General features: G+C 37.0%; 1 protein-coding gene across 1 annotated transcript; it reads right to left on the reverse strand.

Annotated features, from left to right (window-relative positions):
- Positions 1 to 9941: 9941 nt before the first annotated feature.
- LOC126020043 (keratin-associated protein 3-1) lies at positions 9942 to 10244 on the reverse strand. Its single transcript, XM_049781497.1, has one exon. The coding sequence runs from the start codon at positions 10242 to 10244 to the stop codon at positions 9942 to 9944; it is 303 nt and encodes a 100-aa protein (XP_049637454.1).
- Positions 10245 to 24862: the final 14618 nt, after the last annotated feature.

Genomic DNA, 24862 nt, shown 5'->3' on the forward strand with positions numbered 1-24862 from the left:
GGCGGTGAGAATCTGGTTTGCTTTGAGTTTCTTGGAAAGAAAGATGAGGTTATTGAAATGCAAATATCTCCTTTTGCTCTGGAGCTCTTATATATGCTTTCCAGTTGGGTGTTGATCCAATCAGAAGGCTTTTTGTCTTAATTTTGTTTATGTCACTCTTTCCCACTAAGATTCTCTAATCTGTTTGGTATTTATTTGTCTATTAAGAGTTCTTGTCCTTATTAAAAGCAATCAGGTTTTTTGACTCATTGATTGGTCATTTTTGTTGCAAGAAGATCACATTTCTTTACAGGGTCCTGGCATGCCAAGCCTTACTTAATTATTCTGAATAATCAATCTCAGGCTAAATTCTTCCCTTTCCTTCTTTATTTTTAAATATCATACACAATATGATGAGCTTTACTACTAATTTAAGAATATGAAACTCATTGATCAAATAATTAATGAACCATTTGTACTCAATATAGTCAACACAACTTAAAGGTGAATGTTGCATGTTATTCTATGCATCTAGACATATTTTATTGTATATTTTTTGTTTTGGGGCAATACTTGGCAGCACTCAAGTGTTTCTCCTGCTGTTCTCTCAAAAATTACACCTGGCAGGCTCAGGGGTATTATATGAGATGCCAGGGTTTAAATCCAGCTCGACTGCATTCAAGGCAAATGACTTACCCTCTGTGATATGCTCTGGCTCTTAGACATTATTTTTGATTTATTGGGAATCTGTAATTCAGATTCTATTATGTAAGCAAGAGGACAGAGTGGAACAAAACCCATTCTCATTTTTAATAAATGTAAAATTAGTTTTCTAAACTCATTTACTCTATGGACTCTATTTGAAAACAATCCCTCATTTCAAAGTCACACCAATCTTAAAGCGAATTACAGTGTAAATTCATTAAATGACAAGATCCACCATATTGCTATCTTTTGTTAGATATGCTAATAAGAAAAATAATTCAATCTTCATTTATTTTCATAAGAATGATATACACACTTTAAGCATGAGATGAAATGCAACAGTAAAGAAAAGAATTGTAAGATGTACAAATTAACTTTGTGTTCTACAAAATAACTTTGTGTTACTTTCCAGATTGAGTGATATAGAACTATATATTTATTACAATGCTATTTCTTTACTAACTTACTCTTTACTTAACATGTTTATTTGTTTTAATATCTTAATCTTCAATTAGGTTGTAAATTCCTTTGAAAAATGTCTTGTTCAACATTCCTCACCCCAATTAGCCTTGATTTGCCTTTTGGTAGATTGCAGATGAGGAAATTGGACTGGAGAATCTTTAAAGTGAAGCATCCTATGACTCCAACATCTTCACATACTTCTGTACAATTAGCACAAAACTGTTCAGATTATATAATCTAAACAACTTAATCTACTGGGTGGCAAATTATTGTTACTAATACAAAGAAAAAACACTAAAGTGGGTTGTTCATGAAGGGATTTTAAAAAAAGACTAACATGGCAGTTTTTATAAGAGGATCAGAGAGATTGCTTAATGGGTTGAGTGCATGCTCTGCATGAATGAGACGGGTTCAATCCCTGACACTATGTGGTTCTCAGAACATCAACAGGAGCAACACATCAGCACAGAACTAGGGGTTGTCCTGACATATCTGGGTGTATGCCCCACTCCCTCAAAACTAACAGAACAAACACATATAAGAGAAGAAGGCAGACTAAAATAATTAGGTGGAAAAAGCTAAATGTTGTTGGTAAGCAAACTTCATATTTTATGAAAAGAGATTGTTAGTGAAACTGATTTGATTTTTGCTTACCCACTGACATTTTAAGAGCATCAAATAAAAATAAAAGCTGGAGTTTGTTCAGGACTTCATACTCTGTGTCATGGTGATATTAAAATGTCCTTCCCTGATTATGTGTCTCAAAATCTGCTCATCCTGCAAGTCTCAGATCAAATGCTTTACCATAAAACTTTAGGCATTCTTCGCTGGATTTTCCCATCCTCTTGTCTGTTCACAGCAGGTGAGTCATTTCTTTTCTCAGGCAACCCTCATTCCATTCTGCTGTACCAGAGCTTGTCATTCGCAGGTGCCTTCCTCACTCCTGTAAGTGGGGGAGATTCTGCTTTCTGTCAGTCAGCATGTAGAGCAATTTTTGCAACATGCTAAGCTTTTAATATATGTTTCTGGAATTAGATTAAATTACAGATTAGATAAAAAGAGTATGTATTCATTTTAGAACAGCCCATTATAATAAAATAAACACACATTATATTCAGAGTGATGAATTTACTTTCCGAAGAGATTCATAGCTGTCTGAGACTTAAAAAGTTTGGTATTAAAAATTTTATTCAACTATAAAAATGACTTCTCTGGGGCTGTTTCTCAGCTTTTGAAAGGATGTATATGAAGGGCCAGAGAGATGGTACAACAGGCAGGATGATTGCCTTGTATATAGTCAATCTAGGTTCAATCCCAGTTACCCTATACGGCTTCCTGCACCCACCAGTAGTGATTCCTGAGTGCAGAGCTAGGAGTAATCCCTGAGCACTGCTGGCCCCCTAAGAAAACAAAACAAAATAAACAAAAAGGTATATATGATTTATGTGTTACTAAAAGAAACTGGGTAAAAATAAAAATGGAAAGTTGGAGCTGAGCTTGAGATTTAAGATGATTTGAAAATGAGCCCCAAATGTCTTTTATTATCAAGGTAATTTTCCTCACATCTCTAGGTTCTCTGTGTAGTGTCCTTTTGGTTATGAGATTTGTGTTAATGTCATCAGAAAGTGTAATCCGACTGAGTGTATTCATAGCTTTGTGGTCTATGTATGTGTCAAGAGTTGTCGGGTAATTATAACAACAAACATTAAGGCAGGACATGGCTTGGGAAACAATGGTGTTTATTTTTTTTAAGGAAGTCTATGGGGGTGCTTGGCTTGCATGCTGCTAACCTGAGTTCTATCCCTGGCATCCCACATGGTTCCCTGAGTACCTCCAGGAGTAAGTCCTGAATATAGAGCTGGGAATTACCCATGAGCATCAAAGAGTGTGCCCCAAACATACAAACAAAAATCTCCCTAAACAGAAAATCTATGTTTATTTTTCCTACCACTTTTTATTATCATTGTTCAAAATGCACAATACTTCTACAAAGGCACCAATCTCCACATTTCCTTCCCAAGCTCCCAATTGAAGGCAGACTGTGGCCTTTCATAAGTGCTACCAACCATTAGGACACTGGGTAAGCACTGGAGGCACATTTGGTTAGCTAGGGGGGGCTTCACAAGGACAAGTCTGGACTTCAGTTGTAACAGAGATACCGCTTAGATTAGGAGTAGAGTGGCAGTTTCTGAGCAGCCAACATGATGCCACATAGGAGTCAGGTATACAGCTGGGTAGAGGGCAGGGATCACAGCAGGTGGGCTGAAGGAGGCTGATCTCATGTGGGCAGGTGCTGGGCAGGCAGTTCTTCCAACGACAACAGATAGCAGAGGAGCGGATGGTGGTGGTTAGATCAGTGGGACCACTGCAGCATCCTTGGAGATAAGATGCACTGCAAGACATGGTGACTGTAGATCAGCTACATCAGTGTTGCAATGGAAGTTGTGGTCTGTAGAACTTTTATAGCCACCTCTTATAGCCCTCTCAGAGAGCCTGGCTTCTGTTTGTCCCAATGTTTCCTTCTTGTTGTTTGTATAATCCTGTACAAATAATACACTAACTTTTGTTTGTCAGTCCTGGGATGATCCCCCCTTCAGTTTTATTTGGTTGTGTTGCTAGGTTCAAACTGGTTTCCTGAGGCCATTTCAAAAGGCTGTCAACATTTGTACTCCACTCACTCAGTCACAGGTAAAAACATTGCCCTCCTTTGACTTTCCTCTTTATCCCCAGTTTGAATTTGTTCTCATGATCGATCAGGTCTAAATGCAAAGACTCAAGAGTGATTTCCCCGAGAATTAAGTAATGATCATTTCTTGGACTAGAGATTCTGGGGTTAAGGCACTCGCTTAATATGCAGCTGACCTCACTGTGATCTAAGGTACCAAATACTTCCCCTAGCACCATTGGGTATAGCTCCAATGCCCCTCTTCCCCTTGCAAAAATGAAACAATCTTTTCCAAAATGTATTCCCTGGAAAGATTTGGGAGGTCAAAGCCTGTGGGTCTTCGTTAACTAGATTCACTCTGCTGTATTATCATGAATTTTAATAATCATATAAATGACTATTTAAGAGAGGCAAAATGCTATTCATAATCAAACATAGCTTGCTATATATTGTTATTGTTGCTCTGTGACAATACCTGGCTGTATTCAGGATCACTCTTGGCAGGCTTGGGGGACCATATGTGGTGCTGGGGATCAAACCCAAGTCAGCCACATGTAATTCAAGGACCCTACTTTCTATCTTATTGGTCTAGCCTGCTAAATGATACTTTTAATACCAATCTTTTGTATAAACATAAGTACATTTTTACTTTTATAAAGGGCATCAGTTGTTTTAACCACAAACTGGCTCAAATTAAAGCTCATAAGACTACAGATGGAATGAAAAAATAAAAAAGACCTTTTATCTCTTTGCCATGACAGCATGAAAAGTTTATTCTTTAGAAATAGATAAGAGTGACCAAGCTGACGCTTACATTTTTCAAAACCATTGTGAAAGCTGAACAAATATATTTTAATTTTTCTTCCACTTTAATACACATAGCATTAACTCTTCATGGATAGATAGTGCTAGTAGCTAACTACAATGACCAAGACTGACCTGAAAACATATAAATATTTATCACATCTCTAATATATGAGAAAGAATGTAGTAGAGACAAAAATATAAAAAATGTGGTCCTTGTCCCATAGGGTATGTGGCTTGAGAGAGTGACTGGTAATCTCTATGCAAACGTTTCAAGGATATTATGTTTAAGTGCATGGTGGGAAAATAGAAGTAACTTTAGAGATGGTTTGGATCTTGAACCTGAATCCTGGTTAGAATGAGCACATTGTGAAATCTAAAGCAAGGTACTGAAATATGGTTAGTATTTAGTTTCTCAACTATAGATCTGGGGAAAATAAACAAAGTGTACTCTAGTTATCCTAGAAAAATTAAAGATTGAGAATTGCTTACACCAGTCTTTTAGCACTGTGTGCCACACAGTCAATGACCCAAAAAATGGCAGATTCTCCAGTGGTCACTGTTGTAATTCCTCCAAGAAGAATGATGGTGGGAGGAAGAGGATTCTTTATGGAGAAGTTTGGGTTCAGTTGTTTGAATTTTAAATGCTTAAAAAAAAAAGGTGCTCCTATAATAGAAGCTCAGAGGAAAACTTGGGTCAGGATTAGTAGGGATTTGTATTGAGATGGCAGAGAAGGGTTAAGTCTTTGCTCACTGCTGGTTGTTTCTGAAATGGTGCAATGTCATTGCTTTTGTTGTTGTTGTTGTTGTTGTTATTGTTGTTTTTAGTGTTTCTGGAAGAAGCCAAGGACTAGAATCTAGCAAAACAGCATCGTCAGGTAAGACCCTTCATCCCTCTCTGGCCTCCAGTCTCCTTCTAGCGCCCTCTGTTGGTGGGACCTGGTAGAAAACCAGTCAAAGGGAAAACAGCCCCATCCCCTCTTTATATTATAAAAAAGGGCATAAAGCAATCAGCTCACATCATTCTCAGGGTTGCACGTGAGAATTAATTAATTCTCTATTTAATTATATCTATCACAATTTAAAATGTCTTACGGGTCATGGGGTTCTCAGGAAATTCTCAAGGGCCAGAGTCCACTCCTACCTACACTGGAGACTACCAAGGTCACCTGGGTAGTTTTCTGGTCATCAGGATATCAGGGATCTAACTCAGGAATTCATACATGCAAAACAGGCACTCCAGTTATTTTAACTTTCTCCTAGATTTCTTTGTTTTATATTATTTTATTTTATTTTATTGTTTTGGTTTTTGGGTCACACCTGGCAGTGCTCAGGGGTCACTCCTGGCTCTATGCTCAGAAATCACTCCTGGCAGGCTCGGAGGACCATATAGGATGCTGAGATTTGAACCACCGTCCTTCTGCATGCAAGGCAAATACTCTACCTCCATGCCATATCTCTGGCCCCGAGATTTCTTTGTTTTATTGAATTTTAATTTTTGAATAATTTTGGGTTTTCAGAGTGTTCGTTCAAAGACATAGCACAGAGTTCCCGTAACATCCAACATTGGTTCCTCACTATTCTTGAGACCTTTTGGGCTTTATTTATAAATGAGTGTAACTACTAATTTCACTAATGACCATTTCTGTGTTCCAGAATCTAATCTGGCATTCATGGTACATTTAATCACCATATCTTCTTAGTTTCCTTTGGTCTATGATAATCTATCTTTTCTTGTTTTTGTTTTTTTTTAATTTATTTTTAATTTATTTTTTTATAACCTGAGCAGTTTCAGGGAAAACTGGTCAGGTATTTTATAGATTTTTTTTTTAAATCTTGTTTTATACCTGAGGATCTAGTGACACAGAAATGAATTAAAGGACAAATAACTGCAAATTACAGGATCTGATTGAAAGTAAGATTATCTGGGTTCAGAACACTTTTTGTTTTGTTTTGTTTTTGGACCACACCCAGCGGCACTTAAAGGTTACTCCTGGCTATCTGCTCAGAAATAACTCCTGGCAGGCACGGGGGACCATATGGGACACCGGGAATTTGAACCAACCACCTTAGGTCCTGGATCAGTTGCTTGCAAGGCAAACACCCCTGTATTATATCTCCGGCCCCCAGAACACTTTTTGATCACTGCCTGAGTCATTTTGGTTCTGGACAGTGTGGGCTTTTCAGTGCGCCAAGATTGGTAATGACCAAATTTTGGTGGAAATGATGGTATTGTTAAGGGTCATGAAAGTCATACTGAATAGTTTAAGTAAAGACAAAACATTGGATTCAATCTAGAATAATTTAATTTAACCAATATTTATAGGGGATTATATTTATATTTAAATATACCATTTAATCAGTATTTTGAGGAAGAAGAGAGAAGCATAGAATTCCTGACTCCAGGAGTGTGTGATTCTGTTGAGAGATATGGTGATGAATGTCACTGAGATAGGAAGAAAGGTCAGATGCCAGGAACAATGTGAAATAAAAATAAAATAAAATAACTTGGTTTTCTATTCTGTTATTAAGGACACATTATTGTTAACTGCCAGGATGGTTTGCTTTTGTTCCTGATCTAGGTTATTGAAATTCATCAGAAAACTAAAAATGTGTTTTAATTGCCAGACATTCTACTTTTTAATGTAAGGTGAATGATGAGATGGTATTTTTTCTGGATGACATTATAAATCAGAATGTAAAGAATGGCTTAAAAATGATGCTTGCAATATTCAGGGGTGGAAATAACGTGTCTATGAATGGATAGAAGTGAAAATGTATACTATATATGCAAGAATATTATTCAGTCACAAAGAAGGTGTCATTTTCCAAAATACAGATGTAGGGTGCTATTCTAAGTAAAATGAATCAGATAGTGAAAGATGAATATATTTTGTTATCATGTTTCTCCAAGTCCTGGGATCAGAGACCAGATTATTAAAAATAAGTAGTTGCCTCCGTCGATGTCTCCAGTTTCTCTACCACTTACCAGCCTGCCTCTATGACAGGTATTTTTCTTTCTTAAAGGCACTATGCTTCACAATATTTTGCCATAAGGTTTCTTGAATAATACATTATTATCACCTTCCAGCACCACCTCCTGATTCAGAATGGCCATTTTGCTACACAATTGAGAGATCAGATTAACAGTTACCAGTAAGAGGTGGAGGCTGGGTAGAGATGGGGAGAGTTAATCAAAATCCACAAACTTTTGAATGCAAGATAAATAACTTCTTGTGATATAATGCACACATGGAAAAGTGGCTGAAAGAGTCGAATTTAAAAGTTATCATCACAGCGAAAACCTGTCACTATGTGAGATGATCCATTTCAACTAGTTATGTGGTAGTTGTTTCTAGTATAAATATATCTCTATATATTAAATAATGGTGCTGTAAATACCTCAACTAGGGTTAGATGTAAAGTTATCTTAATAAAATTTGAAAGGAAGAAAACTAAAGCAAGAAACTCAAGGGACATAGAGAGCACAATTGGTAGGGAGCTCAAGAGATGGGTGCAGGAAGGAAGCACTGCACCTTGGGATGGGACATCAGCATGTAGATCAGATAGTCAGAGAATCTACCTATCCAAGGACCTTATAATCAATTTTAGCCAGGATTTATTCAAGACTCGGAAGAGGAGGCCGGAAGAATAGCACAGGGGTGGGGCATTTGCCTTGCATGTGGCTAACCCAGGACAGACCTTGGTTCAAGTCCCAATCCTGGGACTTAAGCAGGTCTGAGAAACATTGCTTCTACTCTTATACAAGAAACCTGAAGTTTGTGAGGGAAATAGATAATCCCTAATTCCAAAGCAAGCATTAAAAAAACACAACTTGAGAACCCTGAGTACTTTTTGTAAAATTTTGGATTTTTCTAGAACAATTAATTAAAATTTCACTCTGAAAGGAACAATGTTGTTTTCTTTCTTCCCTCCCAATTTGTCTATTTCTGTTAGAAGGGAATATTTCATGATAAACTGATACTTTAATTTTGTTAAAATAGTGTGATATGTCACTTGACTAATAAAATTCTAAACATAATTATGACTAATGCAAACCTCATAGGAAGGAACAAGGAATTAAGGAATTCAATAATTGCCAATAGTCATGCAAAATGGGTCTATCTTAAAGGTAGCATACATCATAAAATGGATATATATGTTTCTCTAATGCATATCATTCTAAACATAGAATTTTATTTATTGCCATGATTAAAGTAGTCCAATTTCTATGCACCAGTCAAGTTATCAATTTATTAAGACAGCAAATGAAAATATCCATTTTAGAGAATTAGATAAATTATCTGTAAAAACATACTGGGGCAAAAAGTTACTTTGGGGGTTAAGGCACTTGCTTTATAGGAGACCAACCCTAGTTCAATCTCTAGCACCATATATCATGGTCCCTTGAGTACTGCCATAAATGATCTCTGAGTACATAGCCAGGAGGAACTTTGAACACCACTGAGGGTGGCTCAAACCCCAAAAAGGCAAAAGCGAAAAAACAACCATATTAGATTCCACTCCCAAACACTACTGGGTATAACTCTGGTGACCCCAGCACTACTAGACAAAGCACTAAACCCAAGTTTGGCCCCAGGACCCTTGAAAATTGCTTTGGGATGCCTCCCCTCTATTTCTATCATCTTACTCTTTAGTTTGTTGAGTGTCTTCCAAAAAAAAAATCAATAGGAAAAACTCCTCCACAGTGACCTACTTTTTATTCTTTAAATAATTTTTGTTTTGGTTTCTGAGCCACATCCTATAGTGCTCAGGGCTTAGTCCATCCATGTTTTGAGCTCAGGGAGAGTATTGGGGGACCATATGGAATGCTGGCTATTGAAGTTGGGTTATCCTCATACAAGGCAAGCTCTTTACATGCTGTGCTGTCTTTTTTCCTCTTCAGTGAAGTATGTTTAACCTATTCTCAACGGTTAGGCCTCAAAGATTAGATCCTTTAGGAATCCAACCATGAGGACTCTTCTACTGTGTTGTCTCTTAGTTCAGGTTTAGGGAGACATTCCACATTCCCTAAGAAAAAACACAGGAATAAATCACAAGGTCATTGTTACTAAGACAAATTAAAATTTATTTGAGAACAGTCAAAAAAGCCATTTGTCAAAGAACAGTGAAAGAACCTAAAAGACAGAAACGAAGTCTCCAACTCTACCCAAAGGAGGAAAGAAGGCAGAAAGTGGGCACATTCCATTAAAGCATGGAACTAGGATGGACAGAGCAGAGCAGAGAGGGGAACAGGCGTTGAAGGCCAAGATGGCTGACAGGACATCTTCGGTACATCACTGAACTTTCCAGAAACCGTAATAGCTTAACAGCAGGGCTCACAGGGACTTTCACAGCAAGGCTGAACATAGGTGGTCAGATCAATTCCACTCATGCCAGGGGTTGGGTGGCAAGAATTGAGGAGCCAACAGGAAGCCACGTAGGTGTCAGGAGCACAGCAGGGTGGGGGGCAGTTGTCGCAGCAGGTGGGCTGAAGCAGGCTGATGTCATGGGGGCAGGTGCTGGGCAGGCAGACTCCGCACCTGCAGCATTTGTCAGAGGAGCAGATGGTGGTGGCAGGGCCGGTAGGGACGCTGCAGCAGCAACGGGGAACACAACAGCAAGACATGGTGTGAGGAGTTGGGGGTTGGTTGGGTTGAGGAGAGAAGTTGTTCAGTGTCTCAATGCAGCTGTCTTCTGCGCTGGCCCTTATATACCCACGTCTCTGGGCAGCAGCCTATCACTGGGATTTTCCTCAATGTTTCAGTTTCTAACTATCTCTATAAAAAACTATCTAATTACTTAAGTGTTTATTACCTAAGACACACTCCTCACCTCATAAAAGGGGGTTAGGTGACTTTGGCTGTTTGTCACTGGTTGGAGAGCTTGCTTTCAGTCTTCAAAGGCTACAGTCATTATCTTCTAATCATGACACTTCACTAATGATGGCCTGGTATGCCAAGTATCTGTAAATTGTGCTCCTGTTTGTTGGCTTTGTTTTCAGATGAAGAGATAAGGAAGCATTTGGATGGCTATAGGATGATTTAGATTTTCTGACTGAAAAAGTGATATACAAGTCTATAATTTATTCCCAGTGGCCCCCAGAAAAAGTTGAATCCAAAGTGAATAGAGATGGTATCAACAGAGAAGGAGATTTGGATTGTTTAAATAAATCCTTTTTAAAAGCAGTGGGAGTGAAACTTGAGGTGATTATATCTAGTGAAGTCAGAAAGTGAAAGACAATATTTGAATAATTTCATTCATCAATAGAATATAAATAACCAGAGCAAAAAATAAATAGCAAAACCCAAAGGAGAACAACTTAGATATATGAAACATACATTGTTTTACAGAGGGTTAGATAAATAGAAATATGGGCGAAGACAATGGATTTGATCAAGGGATCAAGGGATCAGCACTAGAACTGTGGTGGGGAACAGAAAGAAGCTTAGACATAGATTGCAATGTGGTGGTCTGTTCCTGTAATTATAGCACATTATAAAGCCTTAGTAAATAGGTACATTTTGATTAGAATAAAATAATAAAACACTTTTGGAGGGAATTATATAGCAAACCAGAATTGTTCTTCATTCTCTTAATACTTTCTTTGAACAGTAAACTTGTCAGTGTTATGTAAATGGGAGCTGAAGGAGGCACAGTTGCCAGTAACAGGGGCCCTTTGAAATCTTTCCAACCGTGTGGTGAGTTAAAATTACTTGTGACACAGAGAATGGTTGCATTGGCCATGTAGAGATTCAATAGTAAAGTATTTCCCCAAATGAGTTCTATGAATACTGGTTCCAAGGAATATAAACGAGTTGTCTGCTAAGGCAGTTTTGAAATACTATGTTCTTCGTTGGTGGATCTCACAGATCCTTTAATGTGTAATAGTGCTCCATAATTTTCCATTAAAGGCACAGAACATGTATGTTTCTCTAAACTCATGGACTTACTTTAGCTTGCTGGCTTTCCTAAGACATAGCTTTAGAGATCATAGTTTATTGAACACTTTAAGAAAATTTCCAGATTACATCTAATCCATAATAATAAATTAAAAATAATAAAAGCTTAACATGTGGCTTTAGAATGATTTCAGAGTAGGAAAAATATTTAACAGGAAATGAAACCTTACTTTGAAAGTATTTTAAAGTTGTGAGTATATATTTTTTCTCAACCCATCTGTAGATAAAATAGCTCAAATAAAATAAATAAATAAATAGCTCAAATAAAATCCTCAGATAAAATAGGTCCTAAATATAAGTATAAAATAGAAATAGAGGAGCCACGGGTGAAATGAAATACAAATTAACCAGGTGATGGATTCCAAGAATGTTCAATACTAAAATTATTTTCAATTTATCATCTTACTAGAATGATTTTATGGTTCAGAATTCCTTTGATTAAGTTTTATCTTGTTTTATATGCTGTTATCATGGATATCTCTAAACTCTGTTCAATGCTCTTCATTTGAGAATTTTCTATAAGTGAGAGAATAGGCAAAAGAGAAAAGAAAGGAAAGAGACAGAGAAGTCAGTGGACAAATGACAGTACAGAGTTGCCCATTCTGATTTCTCTAAGTAAAATGTCATTTCTGAGAAATAAATGGGATCATTATATGGTTTTTAAAAGTTGAGCAGGAAGGGCATAAAGAAGTGAAATAAGAAAAATGCTGGACTATGTTTTGGGATAAAAGAAGGCTATCAGTTAAACCTCAAAGTTCTGAATCTCCTAGAGTGAGATTTTGGAGGAGTATAATGAGAGAAAAAAAGTCTGGAAAAGTGGATGAGTGTAGGAAGTCAATCAATATTATGCTCAGGTCCTACATGTAGGATTTTGAATTTCTTCCTATTGGGATATCAATAATTAAAATGTTTTTGTATAGGTATTTGACATGATTGGCTTGTATTATAAAAAGATGACTGAGTTTGACTCATCAATGACATTGTCATCAATACTTACTAAGTATTAGGCCTAGCATTGAATGCTTTATACATCTCATACAATTCTATTTTGGAGATAACTCCTAAGTGCTCAGAGCATCTTAAAATCAATTATAGAAGTATTGAGCCTGACTGTGCAGGTGAAATGAGTAAATTTAGTTTTAGCATTGCAGTGCTGGACAGGCCTGTCAGGGCTTTTACCAAATGCTTAATATGTCTTCATTGTTATTGTTTTTGGCATTTTCATGAATCTGGAAAATCTGAATAGCTAAGTGAGGAAGGAGTTGACATTTGAAGTCAAGAAGTCTTATTATAGAACCTTTACTCTTACCACTGTGCTATATTCTTTTTTAAAGTGCTGGGTTGTCCTTGTCAGAAATGAGGTAACTTGAAAATGGTGACCATGATTAGGAACATATTGGGATGTCCTAAGGCAGTAATGAAAATAGAGCAATACCTTTATTTTCAAAGACATAATAATTATCTGGGAATAAGGAATTTTAGATGTACATAGAATTTTTCATCACCTGATTTAGTTTTCTGGGATCTTATCTGTATGAAGTATCTATGTCCATAGGTTTCTTTTTAAGATGACGAGACTATAGTCATCTTAGTTAATATTTATTGCATGCCTATCCCATACCAAGCATAGTCCTAAATAATTTATGCACATCTTTTCACTTTTTTCTTACAAACTTGTAAGATCAAGGCTATTACCTTGAAACTAGTAAAGAATAATTCTAGATCATACAAAAATAAAATATATAAATAATAACTAAAAGAAATGCTTAAGGTTTATAAGAATTAGCATATGTTAGTAATTAAAGTAATTTATAAAACTATAAATTATGTTCACTTTTCACTTTCTTAATTTATCCAGAAAAGTCCCTAGTACTATAATAGGTGCTAAGGATACAAAATAAATTGATGAGACAATTGTTGTCTAATGTTCTCAGGAGACAAAAAAGTAAAAAAATGAATAAATATGTTTGCACAGTAACAAGTGTCAAGTGAAAACAAAACATCTATTGGGAGATGGTGCTGAGAGCACGCCTGTATTGTATTGGGTGGTTAGAGAATAGAGAATATTAAAGAAAAGTTGTATGAATGATGAGTTCTAGAAGGGATATAGTTATTAAGCCAGTGATTGATAAATCAACAAGAGGCAGGAAATCTGGGAGACATTTGTGAAAGGGGAGACAGTAGCTCGTGCTGATCAAGAGGGAGGCCAAGCACATGCTTAGGGCTCAGATTTACTCATAGGTCTGAGCTAAAAAGCTGCAGTCTGGATGCAGTCAAGGACTAATTTAGTGTGGGACCTGCAGACAGAGAGATGGTGAGGGGAAACAGAGCTGAGGCGTAAAGATTGGAATATCTAAGAAATAGATTTTAAATATGCTTAGGACCAAGTTTTTAGACTGGGATAAAAGATTTGTGTTAGTTTTAGATAGTTGGTTAGTTAGATGTTGCAAGTCTCCATGTACCTTGCCTCTCCCATCTTCCAAGGATTCTGGATTTCTGGACTGCTGTTGAGAAAACCCTCACTGACAGCCTTCCTGTGTAAACAGAAATGTCACTACTGGGAGGTTTCATACTCAATTTTTGTTAAGCATGATGGAGAAATGCTTCATCCCTTCACAAAAGCAGGGTATAGGAAGCTTTTTCAGTTTGTTATCCTGCAAGAATCTTTGGCTTTATTTCTAGGATTGTATGATGTTTCGTGTTTCTGGACAATTCCTTTGTAAATAGATAGGAAGACAAAATGGCTGACATTGAAATAGATGTCGACAGCAACTTTTTCTTGGCAGAACGCCCACTTGGTTTTGTTCTGAGCATAAAGGCAAAGGACCCTGGGCTTGGATTAAAGTGAAGAGTTTTAAAAATCCCATTTGAGTTTCTTTAGAAGAATTTTTCAGTGTAAAGTCATATCTAAAATTGATATAACTCTTGCAGGTTCTTATCAGCCCAAATAATTACTCTTAAACTGGATTTATTTCAAATGAATATAACTGTTTTTGCTCAACTGATTTCCAGCTATGTTTGGGAACTCAGATGATATTGGGGATAATTTCTAGATAGATATCATGTAAAAAAGCTGACTTTACTGCTCTGTCTCACATCAACACATACAACTCTATTACAACATGCCTGAGTGGCTCTTACAGCATTCGATTATTCACACGTGAAACATTTGAAAGTTGTTACTTAGCTCAACTTTATCTGGGCATTGACCATTTTTCTTGGGGATACTAAGCCTTCAGTTTATTTCCCATAAATTATTGTAGGCTCTAGAATAGGCACCCATCACATAGAGTTACATACAGATAAGTCACTATATATAGATGTATTAATGAAAATTCACCTGTTGGGAAAATGGTCAATACATTTGAATGCTTTACATTTATCAGGCAGTGGGAAGGTTAAAATGTCTGTTATGATGTGAAATCTAACATTTAAATATTTTAATGAGGGCTGGAGTGATAGTACAGTGGGTCAAGCATGTCTCTTACACACACAGATATCCTGGGTTTAATCTTTGGCATCCTGTATGGTCCCCTGAGCAGTACCAGGAGTGATCCCTGAGTACAGAGCCAGGAATAAGTCCCACGCATTGCTGGGTATGAACACAAGACAAATATATATATCAGTGTAACTTATTCTACAGTCAATTAGGTGATTTTTATCCTTTGAACTATATGCCAGTGATTATTGTGGTTTGTAACTTTATTTAAAGTCACATATGCTTTTTCCTCTTGGTTAGACAAATCTAATACTGTATTGAAGCATTGCTTTTCTTTCTTTTTTTTTTTTTGGTTTTCGGGCCACACCCATTTGATGCTCAGGGATTACTCCTGGCTAAGCACTCAGAAATTGCCCCTGACTTGGGGGGACCATATAGGACACTGGGGGATCGAACTGCGGTCCTTCCTTGGCTAGCGCTTGCAAGGCAGACACCTTATCTCTAGCACCACCTCCCCGACCCCAAGCATCGCTTTTCTAAAGACCTCTGTAGTACTTGAATTTTATTTTGAAATTTGGAGTATTAAACATTTATGAATTTGAATCTAAGTTGACATTATGCTTCTAAAATATATTTTGAGTTGTTAATTTTCTATATATATATATATATATATATATATATATATATATATATATAGCTAAACAGTAACAGAAAACCCATATGTAGCACTAATGGATACACATTAAAATCTTTCCAGTAATATAGCATTTAATTCTTATAAGCTTCTGAGGTTGATATAAAAGTGCTCCTGTTATATATACATATATTTCCATTATAAATTATAAATATAATTACATTTATATATATAAAATACAGAGGCATAGAAAGTTTTCCATGGTTGGTGACTGAGAAGTAAGAGCATAACTTATAGGAAGCATGGTTGTTTGGCCCCATGATCTGTGTTCCTAATCACTACTACCAATCCACAATGTTTCCGATATGGATTATTACCATTTTTTAAAAATATATAATTTAGTTTACTTCAGCCTGTTTTGGTGAACATCTGTTTGCCTTGCACTGGCTATAAGATTTGGAATATTTTGAGAAGAGCAGGACATTGGTTTATTCTCAAGTGTTTTGAAATTCTGCTGAAGTGAAGATACACAGGGCTAAGTAAAAAACAGTGTAGTAGGAAAAGCATTTCTTCTAACAAAAGAAACAAGGCACAATAGTCAAAAGACCAAATAGGCATTAGGAAACAGTGAATAGTCCATGGTGTCTAGAAGATCACCATACCTGGCCTGTAGAATGGGAGGTTTGAACTTGGCCATAAAAAGCACAGTGCTTTAAAATAGGGGCCTTTCTTTATTAATGCCCAACTCTCTAAAATCTGGCTAATATTATCACCACGTTGGTAGAATAAATTTAATTAATTAAATAATATAAAAAAATCATGACAATTTTAGTATAGTATAGTATAGTATAGTATAGTATAGTATAGTATAGTATAGTATAGTGGGTAGGGCCATTGCATACAGTTAACCTGAGTTTGAATGATGCCTCCCATTATAGTCTTAGAAGATCACCAAGAGTGAGTCCTCACTGCAGAGCCAGGAGTAAGCCCTGAACACTCAGTGCTGGGTGTGGATAAAAAATGTTTTGACAGTGTCTATCCAGTAAGTGGTTCTGGTAGGTGTGGTAGTTATGATTAAACAGTTTAAGGGAGACTGAAGACCTCGTCATTTATAGGAGTTCTGTCTATCCAACTTTAGGGTGATCTAGAAATATGAGTTCAATTCTCTGTTCTGGCATATCTGGGAATTTTTCTACCGCTTCATATATTTTCCCTATAACTCTTTATATTTTTAAATATATTTTTATTTAAGTAACATGATTATAGTTCGGTTACAGTCACAAACTCCCTTCACCAGTGTAACATTTCCCCTCCCAATTCCCTCCGCCCCCTTCCCATCCCCTGCCTGTATTCGAGACAGGCATTCTACTACAGTTATTTGTTTTTAAGTTCAGTAAATTGTTTTTTTTTTTTCTTAAAGAATAAGGGTTAAAAAAGAATAATAAAGGTGTGAAAGTGGCAATTGCTGTTGTTTGCATAGGCCCAGAAAAATATGGGGAAAAGGGAAAAAAAATTTGGCCTGATTACAAGAAGGCCTCACCCCCGAAATTTATTGGCATAAGACCGACTCTGGGCTCCAGGCATACCAGTCTATCCAATTCGAGTCATTCTCCGTGGTCCCAGTGAAACTTTTCACACTTTAGCTGTTGTTGGTATCAGGTTCCTATATTTAAAGATTCTGGATTCTATGCATTTCTTTCATCGAAGCCAGGCTGATGTGGAGCATCCTCTAATTTTAGTACATCATTAGATGCGGAGCGATCTGTCCTGCAAGCAGGCTGTAGCTGAGATGTCTGGTTGTTGAGAGCACTCTTTGAAATAAGACAATGCCAGAGCAGTGGTTGGTCTTCCCTGGTAGAGGTTTGGATCCTGGTAATGTTGTAGACAATTGTGGTTGTTTATCCATTGTTCAGGGGTGTATGGACATTGCCCATTCTTCTGAGGCGTAAGCCGAATCATTATGCCAGTGTTCAGGGGATAAGGCCTAACTGAATTACCAAATTTGTGTTCCCATTTCTATTAGATAAGAACTTGTTTGCATATGTATTATTTTTCCATTTTAATGTGCCTATGCAAAAGAGGAACATTGCCACAAGATATTGTTGATACATCCGGGGGCCGACAAATAAAGTCCAACCTTCCCCTTAACTTGGTTTAAACATGAATTCTATACAGAGATACTCATCTACCATTGCTTATAAAATAGATCTCAATTGGGGGGAAAGCAAACAAACAATCAAATAAAAAATACCAGTGGACAAAATTTTCACTACTTAAGAGGATATTGAAAAGAGTTATAGATGTTAAGGGAATACATCTGAGATATACAAAGGAGATACACGTGTCCCTTTTGTGTTTTAGAAATAGTCAAGAGGGAGGGTGTTGTTTTCGAGACACCACTTTGGTCTGTGATTTGGCCAAGCGAAGAGCGCTTGGAGCCATGTCATCTCCGTGTTGCCTGCTGAAGCTTCCGACTCCCCCAGAGGCGTTTGCTTCCTAATTGCTGGAAGCCGGAAATTCACCAGTCCCCTCTCCGGCTCCTGCAGGAAGGGGGAAGCCTGGGGTCTCCATTAAACTGCTCCTTGCTGGGACCCTGAGAAGGCAGCTGAGTGTAACCCTGGGGACCGGGAGGAAGGAGAGAGAAGGCTATGGGAGGCAGCTAAGACTGCATCTTCCCCTAAGCTTGGCCAGAAAGCCTACCGCATGGAGCCATGTCGTCTCCATGTTGCCTGCTGAAGCTTCAGACTCTTCCCAAAACATTACTGTGAAAGATATGCAATCCATCTTGGCCAAAATAAAAATCATTAGTACAAAAAAATGGTTAAATGTGGGGTAATAGGAGGTGGGTGTGAGAGAGTAAAGGAATAAAGTGAGCTTCTGGGCGGTGTTCTGAATATAACAGATTAAGCACAATGATATCCAAATATTTGTCTATACGTTTCACAATGGACAGGGTTAGTAAGGAAACATGCCTGGGACTTCTTGGAGCCAGAATCTCTTGTGCTGCCATTCCCCATGCTGGCAGAAACTCCCAGCTCCCAGGAAGGAAAGAGATCCTTCAAGAGCTTGAAGGCCGGAAGTTCAAGGCCCCCATCCAAACCCTCCCTCCAGAGCTGGGTGGGGAAAGCCTAGGGTAACCCTTAAGCTCCTTATAGGGACCCACCTCAATGGCTTGCCCAGGCACGTGGCCCAGGGGAAGCCCTTGAGTTCCGGAAGAAGGAGGTAGAGGGATGCTGGGGTGACCCAAGTCCCACACCCCTCCTAGTATGGTTGAAAACACCTTTGGCATGGCAGAGGCCTGCCAAACCCCATGATGGCAGAAACTCCCAGGCTCCCCTATAACTCTATAACCAGCAGAATCTCACTTAGTTTTTTACCTCTACAAAGGAAGGGCTATTGACCCTTTTATGTCTTATTATTTATTGCTTGGACTCAATGAGATTATTAAAAAAAGAAAAGAATAAAAAGAAGGAACATGTTATGAAGAAAAAAATTTCCTTTGAACATTAAGATTATTTCAAAAGTTTAAAGTGATGTACAAAGGGCCAGAGAAATAGCTCAAAGGGATGAAGTGTATGCTTTACATACTATAACCTGGAGCTTGATTATTTCTTGGCCCCTTGATCACTTTTGGGTTCACCCCCCAAATAAAATTGAGGAATTATTTATATAAAATATTGTATCAATAGTATATCTAATATAATAACATGATTTGGTGGTTGTGAACTGAACAATAATCACAATATTTGTCAACCTGCTCTAATTGTTTTTAAGAGCACAGGTATGTGTGATCAAGAAAGGCCAATCACCCAATGAAGTAAAATCTTAGCTGTAGAAGTCTGCTTTCTAATTTCAGATTTCCCGCCATACTTGAGAATCTGACTTTTGTTATCCTCCTAAGAATCAACAAAATAGTCTGTTCCTAAAGGTATAAACTTGAATAGAAAGAGAAGCATTTATTGATCAGATATTATTATGCCATGAATATTGTTGTTGATAAGCTTATTTGATACTCACAGGGATCTCTAAAACAGTCAAGTAAACAAGATATAAACAAAACTCTGAAAAAGCTAAGTTTATCTAACTTCATAATCAGTAGATAATAGGAATTTTAAACTCTAGCCTTTTGATAACTTTCCTCATCCTATTCTTTGGTTTTCCCACAGTTAAAAATGTCATTAGAGCAATAGAGGGGAACAAACTACTCTATAACAGAACATATATGTTACTTTGTTCATACTAGTATTCAACAACATATACAAGGTCCAAGATTGCTTCTCGTTTATTCCCAATTGTGTGTGGATCTCTGACCTTTCTTTATCCCTCTTCTGATCAATGAGTACTGTGATGAAGTTTCAAAATGCTAACTTCAAAAATTGTCTTGATGAATGTATAAAGAAATTGTGGTGTATGAATTGTGAAATGTCACACCTTCTGACAATGACATAATGACTTTATTGTGAGATACAATGATTTCTGCATATTTTCTTGTTGCTGTACTCCTTTTTCTTTTTTTCTTTAATAATTTTCTCCCACTTATCTGCTAGTATTATGATAAACTATGTCAACTATGTGATACATTGTCTCTAATACATATATAGATATGTTATTAGATGCAACCACATATATATTAAGGTTTTATTGCTTCCAATCTCCTCCAAATTCCATTAGAGAATTCTTCCTGAATCGAACTCTTTGTGGTTGTCACTCCCAACCTCTGTCATCTTTGATTTTTCTCAAATCTTTTTGTATACAGAACTTACCTGTATTAAAAATTCTGGCTTCCTTTAGGTTTTCATATTATAGGGTTATCAACCCACTGGAATCTTTTATTGAGTTTAGAGGCTATATCTTTTAAACAAATAAATAATTTAACATAATATAAGCATAACAATAATATAAACATGCCATTTTATCTATATCTGTCTGTCTGTCTATCTATCTATCTATCTATCTATCTATCTATCTATCTATCTATCTATCTATCTATCTATCTATTGGTTTTTAGGCCCCACCCAACAGTGCTCAGGTGTGTGTAAGCTCAGGCTTATTCCTGGCTCTACAATCAGAAATTGCTCCTGGCTCAGGAGACCATATGGGATGCTGGGGATAGAACCTACGTAAGTCCTGGGTCTGCCACATTCAAGGCAAACACCTTACCACTCTGGCCCTAAACATGCCAATTTGATTTGACACATTCAGACCAAGATTCCTCTGACCCAAAGATTTGATTTTTCTCACACAACTAAATAAACAACAACAACAACAACACTTTCTTATGCATAGAATAACCTAAAGTTTTGACATATCTGTGATTCAACTATCTTCTTAATAAAAAGTAGAACTTTAGATCTTAGGGTCAAGTAATACAGCAATACTATTTTCATGTCCTATTTTTGTAATGAGACAGGTAAAGAAAGGACGTGCATAAATGTGAATAGTTCCAATATGGATTAATACTTTATGCTTTGGGGATTAGTATTTTAGCCTCACAAAAACAATTTGACTTTACTCTCATGATCTTACCCATGACTTTCATGCTTCTGTGGATGTGATGATTCAACATATTATCCCTTACAGATTCTCAAAATCCTTTTGTGTCTTTAGGATTTTAAAATTAATTTTGCTTATTGGTATTTAATAGAACAATCATGATTTCTTAGGTTGGAGCTATGCATTGAGGAATAAGTCAGTAATTAACCAAGATCTGTTCTGTCAGGCCTCCTGGGCCCAGCCCATTCCCATGAAAGAATTTTTGTATTAGAAATGATAGAACATAACAGAGCTTGCTGATGCTGAATAAACTTTATTGTTTTTCAATTAGATTCTATTTGATCTAAGATGCTGCCATTCTCTAAGGTTTTGCCGCCAATTCCAAAGTTCAGAGATGAATGTTCTTTATGATCAGCTACTATGATTAATGAAAGGAAGAGGTGAAAAAAAAGTCTGAAGTGGTTCACAAAGTAATATAAATATTTAGAGACAGTAAGACTATACAAGGAGAAAAGAATCACTACTTTGAACCAAATTCATTTAGTATCAAATGAATTTTAGATGAAGAATTTTTTACAAGCTATAGAGCTTGTAAAAAGGCACTTAAGAAATTTTCAGACACAAAAGAGAAAAGAGCTGGAAGTTCCAGCTCACCTCAGGAAGCTCACCACAAAGAGTGATGAGTTTAGTTAGAGAAATAACTACATTTTGACTGTCCTAATAATGAGAATGTATGAGGGAAATGGAAAGCCTGTCTAGAGTACAGGCGGGGGTCGGGTGGGGAGGAGGGAGATTTGGGACATTGGTGATGGGAATGTTGCACTGGTGATGGGTGGTGTTCTTTACATGACTGAAACCCAAACACAATCATGTATGTAATCAATGTGTTTAAATAAAATATATAAAAAAATTAAGTTAGCAAAAACAAAAACAAAAACAAAAACCCACACTGTTTAAAATTGTATTACCTTCTACCTAGAACATTTAGCAAGACAATAAACATATATTAAAACAAGAAAAAAGGGGGGCAGAGAGATAGCATGGAGGTAAGGTGTTTGCCTTGCATGCAGAAGGACAGTGGTTTGAATCCCGGCATCCCATATGGTCCCCCGAGCCTGCCAGGAGCAATTTCTGAGCGTACAGCCAGGAGTAACCCCTGAGCGCTGCCGGGTGTGACCCCAAAACCCAAAAAAAGAAAAAAGGATCAGAGAGATATTATTGGAGGTGTATACATATCATGCACACAGCCAACCTCCAAGTTTGATCCTGTATCACATATAGTTCCCAGTCCTGCCAGGAATGATACCTAAGCACAGAGCCAGTGAACACAACTGAGTGTAGCCAAGAAAAAAAAAAAAAGGCACTTAAGATATGATAAAGATGGGGCCGGGAAGGTGGCGCTAGAGGTAAGGTATCTGCCTTACAAGCGCTAGCCAAGGAACGGACCGCGGTTCGATCCCCCGGCGTCCCATATGGTCCCCCCAAGCCAGGGGCGATTTCTAAGCACATTGCCAGGAGTAACCCCTGAGCGTCAAACGGGTGTGGCCCAAAAACCAAAAAAAAAAAAAAAAAAAAAAGATATGATAAAGATGCTCATAAAGATACGAATAAAATGCAGAAAAAATTTTGAAGGGTGCATGAAAGGAGTTAAAATTTAGAAATGTAGAAATGGTGTTGCCTTGTAAAACAGAAGCATAGCTGTTTCAGGAAATGTGGCTGCCTGATACTGGAGCCTCGTAGGGGTAGGTAGCAAATCTGGTTCTACCAGTGTTAGTAGGAACTAATGACATACAGGAAGTTCCAGTGAAACAAAAGGAAGCAAAGAGAAGACTAAGTCCCTTCCACCTTCTCATCTGTGTAGCTTCCTCTGTCACCCTCTAGTGGGCAATGTCTAGCAGAGTGGCTTGCAAAATTGGGCACCATCCCAACACCCCCAAAACTAAGTAGGCAGGAGAGGCACAGGGACTTTAATTCTCAAGTCCAGAATTTCCAAAACAGCTACTTTAAAATCAGTTGGAGCTCCCAAGTCCTTTATTAACTTCTGATTCCTTACTAATTTCATGGTTTTCTCATAAGTTTTGAAGTTAGAGTTGGGTTCATCTTTCAGTTACTACTGAGAGTTGTATAATTAACTATAAACAAGCTATTTAAATTCTTCCTTCCTTCCTTCCTGCTTATTTCCTTCCTTCTACTTTATTAAGATATGACTGACACACAAACACCTTTTATTTGTATAACTAGGTTGTTTGGATATAATTTTATTTATTTATTTATTTATTTATTTATTTATTTATTTATTTGGTTTTTAAGTCACACCCAGCAGCTCTTAGAGATTACTCCTGACTCTGTGTTCTGAAGTTGCTCTTGACAGGCTTGGTGGACCACATGGGATGTCAGGAATCGAACCGAAGTCTATACAGGATTGGCCGCATGCAAAGCAAAGGCCCTACTGCTGTGCTATCACTCCGGGCCCAGTTTGGATATAATTATTCATCCAAGAAACCATTGTCACAATCAATATCAAATTTCTAAAATGCAATATAGTGTCGAGTATAGAACTTATTTATATTAACTATTTATTAATTTATATTCATCTACAATAAGTATAAATTTATACATCTTGCTTAACTAAACTGTGCTACTGTACTCCTTGACATTAGAATGGTAACACCATTCTAGAGTCTACGTCTATGAATTTGACTTTTATATTTCAGATTCCTCATTGAAGTAGAATCATGTAGTATTTATTCATTTGTAGTACCTGGCTTATTTAACATATTATAACGTACGTCTGGCTTTTCCATGTTGTTTGCAAATGACTTGATACTACTTTGTAGAGTGGATGGGCTATACCTGACTGTGCTTAGGGACTCTCACTGACTCTATGATTAGAAATGACTTCTGAGACTCCTAGGGCTACACATGGTGTTAGAAATTGAACTGGAGTCAGCCATATATAAGGCAAGCTCTTTAACCCTTTTATTATCTCTCCAGCCCATGATTCACTTTTTAAAGGATATATATTCCACTATATGCAAAGATCACTTTTTCTTTACTTATAACCTTTTTTAGAAATTTAGATTACTTCTATGCATTACTTATTGGGAATCATTTTGCAAAGGTCATGAAAATCTAGCTATCATTTTGAGATACTGATTTAAATTCATTTAATCTCTTTTATATTTAAATGCCCTGTCTATGAAACTATGATAACAGTGACTATTTCATAGGTCTGATGAAAATTCAGATAAAATTAGCACCGTGAGAAATTTATTTAGTCTGTGGTATAACATGCAGGTCTACACAAGAGGAGAAAAGAAGAAAATAAAATAAACTATAGTAATTTCCAATGATTACAAAGCTATATTTTATAACTCTCCATTTCTAATACCAGTGCTATGTCTTCTTTATTATAAGCTAGACCCCCAGCTTGTTGAGATTTTTTTTTTGAATTTTGGTATGTATTATTTCTATTTATTATTATTATTTATTATTTTTATGTTGATTTCTTTCACTTTGCAATATCCATTTAAGATTCCTCCATGTTTTATTTTTGTTTTTGTTTTTGGGCCACACCCAGTGATGCTCAGGGGTTACTCCTGGCTATGCGTTCAGAAATCACTCCTGGCTTGGGGGACCATATGGGATGCTGGGGATTGAACCGAGGTTTGTCCTGGGTCAGCTGCGCTATCACTTTGGTTCTTCCTCCATGTCTTTTT

This window comes from Suncus etruscus, chromosome 1 (assembly GCF_024139225.1).
Source record: "Suncus etruscus isolate mSunEtr1 chromosome 1, mSunEtr1.pri.cur, whole genome shotgun sequence".
Lineage (NCBI taxonomy): Eukaryota > Metazoa > Chordata > Mammalia > Eulipotyphla > Soricidae > Suncus > Suncus etruscus.

Bases quoted from the DNA above. Each gene is read 5' to 3' on its own strand.
- LOC126020043 (XM_049781497.1), bottom strand. From the start codon at position 10,244: ATGTCTTGCTGTTGTGTTCCCCGTTGCTGCTGCAGCGTCCCTACCGGC.